This window comes from Triturus cristatus, chromosome 12, assembly GCF_964204655.1.
Source record: "Triturus cristatus chromosome 12, aTriCri1.1, whole genome shotgun sequence".
Taxonomy (NCBI): domain Eukaryota; kingdom Metazoa; phylum Chordata; class Amphibia; order Caudata; family Salamandridae; genus Triturus; species Triturus cristatus.
In genome coordinates, this window is record NC_140595.1 from 404,480,937 (window position 1) to 404,494,589 (window position 13,653).

Below are 13,653 nucleotides of genomic sequence, written 5' to 3' on the forward strand. Positions count from 1 at the left end.
GTGGCAGGCCTACTCCACAGTCGGGCTCCAAGCCCAGCATTGGCAGTCACTTCTTACGGGACCCCTCGAGTGCTGGGGACACCTCCCAAAGTTCCTCTGTGCCTCCTAGCCCTCTGCAACAAACCACTCTGCAGCTCTGTAGTTGTAGGCCTCTTCGGACTCTCTCCACACTCATCGGCGCCAGCGGAGTTACCTCTCTGTGATGTTGCAGTGAGCAGCCCATGGGTTCGTTGAGACCTGTACCTTTCTCCAGCGGCTCGGGCCCAGCCCAGGTTGTGCGCATCAAGCGCAGCTGGGGCCATGGCTCTTGCCGCAGCCGGGCTCTAATCCCAGATGGGCAATCACTGCCCACGGGATCCCACAGGTTTTGGTGGGGAGGGTGGTACCTGCCAAAGTGCTTCACGGCCTCCTAGACCTCTGCAGCACACTACTCTGCTTCGCTGGTTCAGGCTGGCACTGGCCTTCCCGGCCTCAGAGATTGACAGGCCCTCTCGCGGCACATATGTGGTGCCACCGGATGTTGCTTGTTTATAACTGGTGGGCTTAGGCACCCCTCAGAGCCTTGGCGCGGTCCAGAGGACCCAGGATTACTGCCGATGAAGCAAGGCTCAGAAAGAGCTCAAACAAGAACGTTTGCGTGGGCCACCATCTTGGATACGCTGCCTCCCCCCACGAGTTTTAATGAATGTTTAAATCCTATTCGACAGGAACTCCAAGACGTGGAGATAATGCAATATCACACCACTGTGTGTATTAATTATCTAGACTGCCTTGTAGAGCACAGATTTGTTTAAAACAAAAATTCAATTTATTGTAATAATCGTTTCCATGAAAAAGGTCAGAGACGGTAAGAGATTAGGTATCCCTTCATCGCTCTACCTCTTAAACTGTAGTAGGATGTTTAAGATGTAAAGGGCAGAGGAGTACAGAAGGTAGGATTGCAGCTCATGATAGCCAAATAGATTTAGAAGTGTAGGTGTAGTAGTAAAACTAATTTGGCAAACATAGTAAATAGAGAAAAGGCAGACGAAGGCGCAAAAGGGTAACCGTGATAGTATAAGTAACAGTAGTAAGTTATTAGATGCAAGTCTAGGATAAGTAGGAGTATGTGTAATATTACAGTAGTTGATAGTCAAATAGGTGTAGGAATAGAGGTAGAATTGGGAGTATTGTAGAAGTGGATAAGTAGGAGTATGTGTAATAACAGTAATTGATCGTCGAATAGGTGTAGGAATAGTGGTAGAATTGGGAGTATTGTAGAAGTGGGGACAGTGATAGGAGTAGTGATGTGAGTATTGATAGGAGTGTAAATAGAGGTCAGTGTAGTGTGGGAGTAGGCATTGAGTATGCTTCCAGTGCCTCCATTGCAGTACATCAATGCTTCACCATCCATCAGTGCAACAGAAGCACTCTTTAGGTGGACTGATATACCCCGGAGCCAGTAATATAACCATAAAGAGACTGTGCAGTCTGGTATTTTTGTGTTTTTTAAATAATCACCTGATATGTAAAGTTGTCTCTGTATCAGACCTTAATAAAAGTACTGAGCAATGAAAACTAGGGTGTCAGATGTGATTCGGGCATAGTTTTTTTTTTTTTTTTTTTACTCTTTGAACTGTTGTCTACTTGTTTGTTTTCTGGAATCTTAAGTATTGTCCTGTTGGTCATGGCATTAGTAGGAGTGAGAACTAATAAGTGTAGGACAAACAGAAAATTATTAAGAGGTACTCTAAGAGAAGACTGTGGTGGATAATAGGGATAGTGATAGGGGTTGGGGTCTTAGTGGGGGTGGAACTAGGGGTAGTGTTATGGTAGACACAGGAAGCTGGTACTGGGTATGCAGTGAGATTAGGGATTGTAGAAAGGGTAGCGGAATAAATCTGATTAGCATTGTGTCACATTCTCTAAGCCAAAACTAGATTTACTTGGAAGTTAATAACTATACTTGAGAGTGGAAACAAAGTGTAGGCGTATGAGGAAGGTCTGAATATTTATGAGTAGAATTGGTAGGGGTAGGCATGGGGTGGATGTCTAAATCAAAATTAGGGTAAGAGTTGGGAGTAGTGACATGGGAGAAGGGTAGGAGGCGGAGGGGTGTAGGGTGGTAGAATGCGAAGGGGTAAGCCCCATGGATACTTCATTGTCCATGTGTTGCTCTGCAGCACATATTAGGCATCCTAATACATACTAATAAATGTATTATCCAACAGCATATTAGAAAGTAGAAAATACTCATGTGGCGGGTGATTCAAAATGTGAATGATAATTTCAAGTAATGTTTGAAGAGTGCTGAACCAGAGCAAAACATCACTGCAACCCAAATACACACTATGTATCTATCTTAAGAGATTGGACTGGTAACTAAAGGGGTATCTATCTAGCCTGTCTCTAAACAGGATGTAGTAGACCAATACATTTTTGTCTAACAAACGTTTTTTTCCCTTGTAACCCTGCGTGATGCGATGCCTCATTATTGGCAACCTAGTGTAATATAAATATGTATGCATTTGACAGGTACCATTTGGTCCACTTGCCTTCATGCCTGGAAGACTTGTCCATACCAACGAAATTACAGTTTTGCTCGGGGATAACTGGTTTGCTAAATGTTCTGCAGAGCAGGCTATCAGCTTGGTGGACCACAGGAAGAAACGTAAGTGCTTTTTTGAATTCACATGCTTCTCACACTGAGCAGTCCCTGTTAAGTACTGTTGGTGACCAAATAAAATGTTCCCATTTGCTGTCGGGCCTTTGGTACTTCCATTCAAGGACATCACTATTAATCCACCCCCCCTGTAGTACCAAGTACGGGGTTGCCTAATACTATTGGACAGTACTGAAGTAAGTGCAATGGCAGTGTGGGAACGAGCAGTGGTATTTAGATGTATCATTAAGTGTGTTAGGCGAGTAGTGTTACCTGTACTCTGTGTTTACTAATATTTTGTCATTGCTATCCATGTCAAGTGGCATTGCTATGGTGGGGGAGCTTGGTGTAGCCCGCATGAAAATGTCCTGTCACACCCCCTTACACTTTTGCCCCACCACCCGATGGCAGCTGCAGGCAGCAAAAACAAACTCTAGTCTCTCCTACTGGGAACAGCGATGTTGCTCCATTTAAATTTCACTTTTCACTTACTCATCGATTTCCTAGGAATGTTGTGTGTTTATATATTTTTCACCCAGCATATTTCTCCTGTATAATACATACTGTGAAAAGAGCTGCCGCTATAGATCTGTGGGAGTTGAAGTTGTCTGTAAGTGTCTATAGGAGGTCGTGCATGCGAGCTGTGAAGTTCAGGCTGAAGGCGGAGCAGATTTCTCAAAGTGCCCATCAGAGGGTCATAAAGTTTTTCAGAATACATGTTCATTCAATCCTTGGCCTCGCTGCAGACTGCGTAGAGCAATGGTTGGTGTGCCAATAGTAAATGTCATTCTGTGAGAAAGCATGTGTAAGGGGTACTTAACTGTTGAAATATTGCTAGGGCAAAAGATAAAGAAAAGGCAGTGTTTACAGTTGAGTTAGTGCATTTGTATGTGTGAGGTGAAGGTGAGGGGAAGGAGATGGAAGGAAGTATGTTCTATAGAGAGTGAAAAGAGGGAGCACAAGAGGAAAGAGATTAGGTATGAGATATTGCAGAATGGAGGTTTCAGAAAGATATCAGGAGAAAAAGAGCACAAGAATCTAACTGAGCGACTACAGAAACAGTTTTGTGTGACAAAAGTGATGCAAACCTGGCACAGTTAAACTGAAAATTACTAGTTGGTGCAAATCAGGATCTCCCTTGGAAATTTTGTCAGAGTAACTCAAAGTTCTGTATCGTAGATATCTTAATTGTAGTCATAAACATTGAATAATTCTGTGCTGCCTGTGCGGATTCCGGAACTCCTTATTCCATATATGTAGAATATCCAGGAAAAAGTCTATATAGTGTTCATCACTGAAAGACATTTTCCTTTCATTTGAAGTGTAGACTGTCGGGGTTGTATTTTTCTGGAACATGCTAGTAGAGACTGCAAGAGGCAGGAACTGCAAACTTACAACACTTTTCATAGGAAAAGGGGCTGTGTCAGATAGTCTAGCATTCAAGGAAAAAACACTAAAAAGTACAAAAGGAGACCTGTACCTTTAAGAATCCCAGAGAGATGCCATCCCACAATGCACTGCAGTGGCAGTTTGCCTGAGAGAGTCAGTTCTTTTTTCCGGCTCCTTTTGTCTGGATCTCAGAACAACTCTGGTGAATTTTTTCACCTTTATTACTCTTCTAAAACATTTCTTTGCATTTTTCAAAGCTTTTTCTTGGCAGTGTAACAGCTCTTCTGTCAAGTACGTTGTTTTTATATTTTTTCTGAGGAAAAAAATACCTGCTCTCTTCTCAAAGTGCCTTTCCTGTAGCAGAAAGAAATCTTCATCTGATGCCCACAAAGTTTGTGTGGTATGCCGATCTCCACAACAACTCTCTAAAGGCTGTGACATTTGTAGTAAAATGTCAAAAAGCACACTTAAAGAGTAGACTATCAGGCTTTGTGGATGGATGAGGATATAAAGGCAGACAAGGAACAAAGGAAGAGGGGAAGATTGGAGTGGTCTTCCTATCTTCATCCTTCAGGAAAAAAGCATAAATTGGATAAAGACTCATTTAAAAGAAGATCGAAGTCTGAAAAACCTAATTCTCAGCACTGTCATCATCATGCATCGACGTCAAAGCATTCAACTTCAAATTCTGAGAAGCCCGTTGGCGTTGTGTTCCTCCTTCAAAGGACGGTTCAACATCAACAGCACATAGCAACCGTTCGACATCTCTATCGACTCCAATACCGCTTTCCACTCCGAAAACAGGTACGGCACTGCCGTCGAGATCTTTGTCGGCGGCGCTTCAGTCTTCGCACAGGATTAGATCAGCGCCACATTCTTATCGCTCGATGCCTCACTCATTGCTCTGCGATCCCGTCATTCAACGTCAAAATCAAACCACCCTTTGACGTCAAAACTGTCCACGTCAAAAAGACAGGCATCTTAATCAAAAACTCTGGTGTTGCCTAAGAGACAGTGTATGACGTTGAACACTCCATTCTAAATGTCGAACATTATTCAAATGGAGATCTTTGTCTTCTTCAAACTAGTCTGGTTCATCTCCATGTATAGACCCTTTCTCACCGGAACAGGATACAAGTCTGGCACCAATATGTTATTCATCCTCCTGATCCTATTCAGTTTCCTTTAGAGGCTCTGAATATCTCTACAGTGCAACAACATTCCAGGGTGACATCAGTGTCTCCTATTCACAAGTGGAAAGCTCTGTCTCACATAAAGTCTCCTGCAAGGCATAAATCTCCCAGTCCTCCACTATCCTAGTTTACTCCATCACAAACAGGATCTCGAGGTTCCTCCTCTTCGTATATACCAAGATCTCCGCCTCAATCTCCATCTGCTTCTTCTCCTGTTGATGACATTGCTACTTAGCTCAATATATAGGTTGATGCTCCTCAACCGTCAGCATTGGTTATTTTAGAAACCCTGCAACCAAGAGCTATGCCAAGGCCTGTTTTGCCTCTCCTTCCAGGCCTCAAACATTGTGCATGAAAAGTTCCTTGCACCAGCTTCTGCAAACTCTGCCTCTCCAAGGTTCTTAAGGAAATACAAGCCCCTGCCTCAAGATTCAGACTTTATCAAGGATGATCCTAAACTGAATTCAGTAATTGTAACAGCAGTACGCAGGAAGCATACTTCTATTCCAGAAACCACAGCAACACCTGATCGAGAAAGTAAAAGAATGGATGCTATTGGAAATAAGATGTGTGGCACAGCACCTACACATTTGCGTAATGGCAATTCGGCGGCATTACTAGGCTGATACCATAGAGAGATTTGGGAAGGAATGAAATCCTTTTATCCAGTATTAGGGTATCTTTCATAGATTCACATGCCTGAATCATTCCCCGTCATCGGAATGGGAGTCACCGGTAAATAACAAAGCAATGTCTTAGAAGACATATACAGCAATAGGCCCCAGAGGCCTTAGCTTAGTAAGCTATCCACGTCCTTATGTAAAAAGGACCAGATTTTGGCTAGAGCCAATCAGCTAACACCACCCTCTAGAACCTTCCTGGTAGGAGCTCTAGTCCCTCAGATTTTCTACCGCACGTCGTGCTAAGGGAGTCTCCACTGAGCTCTGCTCATTACTTTTGGATTTACAGTATTTCTACTCCACTTTTTGAGATCTCAACATGGCTGATACACCAAAGAAAGGTTTGTTCAGACCCTGTGCTTCTTGTGGGAAGAAGAGGCTTCATATCGACGACCAGCATAAAGACTGTTTGTTTTGCCTCTATCCCAGCCACAGTTCAAAAGATTGCAAGGTATGTCGGACTTTCTCTTCTAAAACCCTGAAAGACCGAGAAGGGCGCCTTTTAATATGGCTGCAAAGGCTAAAGGACAAGGAAGCTGTTGTGTCCTCTGAGGAAAGTGAGAGTTTCTCTATCTCGTCTCACTCTTAACGAAAAAGACCAAGGGTGTCATCTCCGGGCCCTTCGTCGCAGCCACCTCAAAAGAAGACGCAGAAAAAGTATTCAGAGGTCCTGGATTTGTCTCCTCCAGTGATTACGTCTCCTAAGGTGGTACCCCATACCTTCAAAAAGCCGGTTTCCACCTCGTCGACGACGACCTCGTCGACGGTAGCTGCGACAAGAAAATCTCAGTCGACAGCAATTTCTGTTACCTCCTCGACGGCGACTCTATCGACGGTGGCATCCCATTCTATGTCTTCGACGACCACTCCATCGTCGACGGCAGGTAAAGCCATCTCGTCGACGCTGGTCATTAAAAAGTCTTCGTCGTCGAGTAAACTGCAGACGGGAGCGTTGACGACGACACCGTCGACAAAAGCTTCCTCGTCGACATCAACGTCGACGAGGACACCGTCGACGAAGCATTCAGCGACGAGAACACCGACGACAAAGGTACCGTCGACGAGACCATCGCCGTCGCCGCCATCGTCGACGAAGAAGCCATCTTCCTTGTCCTCGTCGCTGACGACGACGTTTATACCTGTAACGCCGACTATGGCTCTGTGTCGATGGGCCCGTCGACGGAGATGAACCCTGATGACCAAAGTACATATGTGCATGTTAAAATAACGAAACGTGCACTGACTCCGGCCCTAACTTCACCCAGTAAGGTCCCCACCTTGCCTCCGACTCACCTTTTTGAAGAGGAGGATTTGGATGACGCCAGTCTCTTTCCTGCAGCGACTAGTCCATCGCAGCTCCACGTGAAATACCAGGATGTCTCCGATTACGAGGACATTACCCAGGAATATCAGGAGGTTTCACCTCAAGAATACATGCCGCCTCCGCCTTCCATGGTGTCTACTGGCGTCTTTGGTCACGGACCTTCAATTTTTAATATCGGATTATAAACAGCGGTTTCCGACACAGGCACCTTTACCGAGGCCTGCTGGACCTTCCACGCCACGGCCACAACCGCCTCTGTTACTTTTGCAACCAGAGAGGGTTGCATCTCCGCCTCGTCCCACCACGGACGACGAGGATGAGGAGGAACCTGAAGAGGGAGAACTTCAGGACGTCCAGTCTCACCAGGATGAATGGGATGATTACATCCTTCCCTGCCCGGTTTCTCCTGCCCCTACCACAGCCGACTCACCGCCAGAGGACATCGGCGGTTTCCATAACTTCATTGAAAGAGCGGCCCAGCGCTTCCAGATTCCAATGCTCTCGCACCAACAAGACTGTTTCCTATATGACTTTAAGGAACCTTTCAAAAAGTCTGTTCGGGCAATTCCTATTATTGATTATATTTGGGACCAAGGCATAAAGATTATGCAGAACCCTTCATCGGTCCCGCCGGTTCTACCACGCCTGGACAAAAAATATAAAGCTCCAGACACCGCTCCGGTTTGTCTCACAGGCCATCCAAAGCCGGACTCTGTCATCACTCAGGCTGCACAGAGGAGGTCAAACAACCCAGCTGCTCTGTTGACAGCCCCACCAGATAAAGAGGGAAGACGTCTGGACAACATAGGAAAACGGTTTTCCTCTATGTCGGCCTTAACAGTGCGTGCCTCCAACGCCCTTGCACTGTTGGTAAGATACAACCGTCAAATGTGGGCGGACATTGCACCATACTTGGCGGACTTGCCTGACGAATCAAAAGATGAGGCAAAGAAGATTCTGTTAGAGGGTGAAAGATCTGCCTCTGAACTTATAGACTGCGCAATGGATATTGCTTCAACTGGCTTTAGAAAACTGGCCGGCGCAGCCGTTCTCCGACGCCAGGGTTGGCTCAAGGCAACTTCTTTCAGGCCAGAGGTCCAAACTAAGGTGCTGGACATGCCATATGATGGCCAGCTGCTCTTCGGTCCTCATATTGATGAGGCATTGCAGGGTATCAAAAAAGATACGGATACCGCCAGGGCTTTGGTTTCTTTACAGTCTCGGAACCCTTCCTTTCGTGGATCAAGAGGGAGAGGTCAGACTTCCACCAGAGGAGATTTCCAACAACATTCCTCTTTCTCCTCCTCCCAACAGTACCGTCCGCAATATCAGCAGCGACAGCAATCTTCTTACCACAAATCTTCCTTTCGTGGCAAAGGAGGAAGACAAAAAGGAGCCGCGCGGCGGCAATGACTTTCAGCTGCAGCCGGTCTCAAGCTTCTCTCCACCCTCTAAGATTGGCGGGAAAATCTCCCACTTTCTCCAAAATTGGCAAAAGAGAACTACGGACCGATGGGTCCTCCGATTAGTACAATTCGGCCATTCTCTGGAATTTATACAGATCCCTCCTCAAACTCCTCCCCGCCAAAAAACTCACAAGAACCTACGTCCTTTACTTCTAGAAGTGAAGATTATGCTTCAGAAAGGAGCTATAGAGAGAATTCCCCCAAGCCAACGAGGAAAAGGATTCTACTCCCACTTCTTTCTCATCTGGAAAAAAGAGAAAAAATGGAGGCCTATATTGGACCTGAGGAATCTAAACAAATTTCTGAAAAAACAGTCGTTTCGTATGATCACCATTCAGGAGGTTTTACAACTACTTAATGCGAACGACTATATGGTGTCGTTAGACCTTCAAGACGCCTATTTTCATATTCCAATACACCGCAACCACAAGAAATTCCTGCGATTCATGGTGGCGGGCAGGCATTATCAGTTTCGAGTCCTGCCATTTGGACTCAAATCAGCGCCACGCATTTTCACCAAATGTCTAGCACCAGTAGCTGCGCACCTACGCCATTGCCATCACCAAGTCTTCCCATATCTAGACGACTGGCTTATCAAGTCTCCATCTATAGACGGCGTGACAAGATCTTTCAACGCCTGTCTGACGCTGTTCGAGTCGCTGGGACTGACTCTCAACCATGGCAAGTCTGTCCTGCAGCCATCCCAGCGCATGCACTTTCTGGGAGCTACACTAGACACCATACAGAAGAAGGCATTCCCGTCACAGGAACGCAAAGACAAACTTCGATCTCTGGCGCTCCGGATAATGTCCAGAAAGACGATGTCAGTGCGTCTTTTCAAGTCCCTGCTCGGGATGATGTCTTCTTGCATCCTATTAATCCCGCATTGCCGTCTAAGGATGCGACCCCTACAGGAAGCACTGTCGGATCAGTGGAAACAGTGTACAGGGTCCTTCGACGACCTCATCGAGGTAACCCCGGTGATCAAACAAGCTCTACGATGGTGGGTTTGCCCCCAGAACCTTTCGCAAGGCTTGCCTTTCTTGCTTCCTGCTGCTCCTCATATAATCACCACGGATCAAAAACTCAGTAGTGCTTGTCCGGACAGACAACACTACGACAATGCATTATCTGAACAAGCAAGGAGGGACTCGCTCGCTGACACTTTCGCGCGAGTCGCAAACAATTTGGAACTGGCTTCTCCGCCACAACATCTCCCTTCGAGCAGATTATGTTCCAGGAGTCCACAACGTGTTGGCAGATTATCTCAGCAGGAGGCAGGCAGTGTGCCACGAGTGGGAACTGGATCAACTAGTTCTCAACAACATTTTCGCTCAATGGGGTACTCCTCTGCTGGACCTCTTCGCCACCCAGCACAACGCCAGATGCCAACACTTTGCAAGCTGGCATCCCCAACCAGGGTCCCTGGGGAATGCCTTTTCGATAGCATGGTGCAACATCTTTGCGTACGCCTTTCCGCCGTTTCCCCTGATCCCCAGGGTACTAAGGAAGATGAAAGCGGAACCCTGCACTCTGATATTAATAGCCCCAGCTTAGCCACGCCAACACTGGTTCATGGAGCTTCACCTCCTTTCCCTGGAACCTCCAATCAGATTGAAGCAGTTTCCATCTCTTCTAACGCTCAACACTCAGCAGATTCAACATCCGGATCTGGCATCTCTCAGGTTATCAGCATGGCTCCTGAGTTCAGAGAGCTTCAGGGCTTAGACATTCCTCCAGACTGCGGACAAATTCTAGCTCAAGCTCGAGCAGATAGTACCAACAAGACCTACTCGCTCAAATGGAAGAGATTCTGTATCCGGTGTAAAACAAACAGGTTACACCCTCTTTCTTCCACCCCAGAGCAAGTCCTGCCGTACCTTTTACATCTGGCAAAATCTGGTCTGGCTCATGCCTCCATTAAGGTACATCTAGCTGCAATTTCACGCTTCAGGAGATCCTCTTCAGGCCCATCATTATGGTCTCACAGACTCATTAAGCAATTCCTAAAAGGACTGTTTCGAGCATTCCCTCCAGTAAAGCTTGCTCCACCGACTTGGCATCTCAACACGGTGCTAGCTCACTTGATGAAACACCCGTTTGTGCCAATCCACAGAGCTGACCTTAAATTTGTCTCCTGGAAGGTGGCACTTTTGCTGGCCCTTACCTCGGCTAGGCGAGTGGGGGAGCTCCAAGCGTTCTCTATCCAAGACCCATTCCTGCAGTTCAAACAAGATAGGGTCCTTCTCCGCACCAATCCAGCGTTCATTCCCAAGGTTCCATCTCAATTTCACCTCAAAGAACCTGTTGTTCTACGCTCAATCTTCCCGAATCCACAAACAGTGGCGGAAAGAACTCTACATTCCCTAGACATTCAGCGATGTTTAAAATTTTACATTGATAGAACGAAACAATTTCGTAAATCTAATCAGCTCTTCATAGCCTACAGCAGACCTCGAAAAGGGCTACCGCTCACAAAACAGAGCATTTCCCGCTGGATTTCTTCAGCCATTTCCTTCTGTCACCAACAGGCAGGACGTCCGCTGAGAACAACGGTCCGTGCCCATTCCACAAGGGCCATGTCTACTTCCATGGCACTGTTTGCTGGGGTACCCATTGTAGACATTTGTAGAGCTTCCACATGGAAGACGCCGCATACATTCACCAAGCATTACTGCCTGGATACAGACATCATGAAGGATGCGTCAGTGGGTCAAGCGGTACTACGTCATCTTTTTCAATAGAGGTGAGCCCTTTCTTTCATCCCACCATCCTGAGTTATGCACATTTCGCACTATAATGTATGCCTTGACTGACTCATTGGTTTTCTGTAGTGCTGTTGTTTCTCACAGATAGATGTGTTCATCTAGTGACTGTATAATTTCTATATTTTTCGAAATGTGCTTCTCACTGCTTACTACTCTGATTCAGGTATGTGAATCTATGAAAGATACCCTAATACTGGATAAGGAACGCGTTACTTACCTGTAACTGCGGTTATCCAGTATTGGTATCTTTCATAGATTCACATGCAACCCACCCACCTCCCCTGGAGGGGCTCTCTTGGATCTCTCAGTGACACAACTGCTTAGCACTGTGCTTACAAAAATCTGAGGGACTAGAGCTCCTACCAGGAAGGTTCTAGAGGGTGGTGTTAGCTGATTGGCTCTAGCCAGAATCTGGTCCTTTTTACATAAGGACGTGGATAGCTTACTAAGCTAAGGCCTCTGGGGCCTATTGCTGTATATGTCTTCTAAGACATTGCTTTGTTATTTACCGGTGACTCCCATTCCGACGACGGGGAATGATTCAGGCATGTGAATCTATGAAAGATACCAATACTGGATAACCGCAGTTACAGGTAAGTAACGCGTTCCTTATCTCTGATCTATCGGATCGCAGACAACAGGATTATATAGAAATGATCAGGCTTGGCTCTCTCTTTTCAAATCAGTCCCACTGCACTGCAGTTGATTCTGTTATCTGTCTGCCACTGCTTTTTGCCATGGCATATCATTAATAACACATCTTGGCTAAGACTTATCTTTGAAACCAGACTCTCAACTGAATATAGTTAATCTGCCTTTCTCCAGATTTTCGCTTTTTGGGCATTGCACGAAAGACTAAATGCTGCGCATGAAAAATGAAGCGGAAACGCTCAAGGCAGTGGGTTTGAAGAACAGAAAATTTCTTCAAACAGATCAAACTCAAGAACAAGAGACGTTTCTACCATAGGGTCCAAACCCCTAGCTGGCCTTACCAATACCAGCCACAAAATTTCAAAACCGGTACCAAAGACGGAGATCATCTCCACACACCCCAACAAATGTATAAAGAAAGAGTGGGTCAGAATGCTTTCACAGCATCAAATGTTTCCACATTTGAGAAAGAACGATTGACTCTGTGCTGTAGATCTTCAGTACGCATGTTTTCATATTCCCACTCTACTGCATCAGACAATCTCTCGGATTTCGAGTGGGCTCTCATAATTATCAATACGCAGAGCTCCCCTTTGGCCTAAAATCACTGCCACAAACCTTTTCCAGATGCATGGCAGTGAGCACAACCCAACGGAAAAAACCAAGGTATTTTCGTATGTCCTTACCTGGACGTCTGGCTCATCAGAGCTGAGTCTTTTCACAAGGCAAATGCCAGAAATAATCCTAATGCTACATACTGTTTGTATACTGAGGGTATTACTTCTGTATACCCTAGGGTGATGCCATCAGTGGGTTTAGAGTCATCTGTCCTAGGGCTTCAAATACCTGGTTCCAGTAGCATTTGACTGGCACACATTCCCACGCGATGTGTAGAAAGCCTGCCCTTTCCTGCACGCATCTATCACAGGCATCATTGTTGCGCAGCTTGAATTTGAACGTTTTAACAGGCATGTAATACAATCTATGAAGATATTTAAAATGAATGATGGGCAGTCGACTGCTCGCTGACACGCGTCCAGTCTGTTGGCAGCAGTAGTTCCACAGTTTTTCGCTAAGGGGTTCACCCAATTCCTCCTCCCACTGACCTCGGGATGTCATCCCATCTCCCTGTGTTGCTGTTTGCGTGCTATGATATATAAGGGATACCGCATGTGCAGAGTTTGTGCTCTGTAGAAGATGATGAGGTGGGATCAGTGTAGATGATTTGTTGGGAAACTGGGGTGGCCGACTCTGTCTCAGTCCAACATACATAAATCGATCCATCGCTGTATGGTCTGCATTTGAAAAAAACTGTTCTTTTGTGCAGAAAACCTAATTTATATAGAGGTGTCCCCATTTTGTAATGTGCACCTTGTCTAGTGGTTGGCGGCATCTTAGTTCCTGGGTAATTTTTTTTGCCAAGCTGCTACAGTGCATGCCACCGTGGTAGGGCCGGTATCTCGCACTCGCGTGCATGTAGCTATGAATCCTGACAATGGGGTGGGTTCCATGTAGCATTGTTCTACCGCTAGATGTGGCAT

General features: G+C 46.0%; 1 protein-coding gene across 3 annotated transcripts in view; it reads left to right on the plus strand.

The window, feature by feature from the left end:
• Positions 1-13,653, plus strand: part of URI1 (URI1 prefoldin like chaperone) — a 364,636-nt gene that overhangs the window by 129,053 nt on the left and 221,930 nt on the right. For all 3 annotated transcript variants that reach the window (XM_085638966.1, XM_085638965.1, XM_085638967.1), the window contains one exon: positions 2,515-2,650. In XM_085638966.1, coding sequence (XP_085495092.1) covers positions 2,515-2,650 — 136 coding nt within the window. The remainder of the gene's footprint in view (positions 1-2,514; positions 2,651-13,653) is intronic.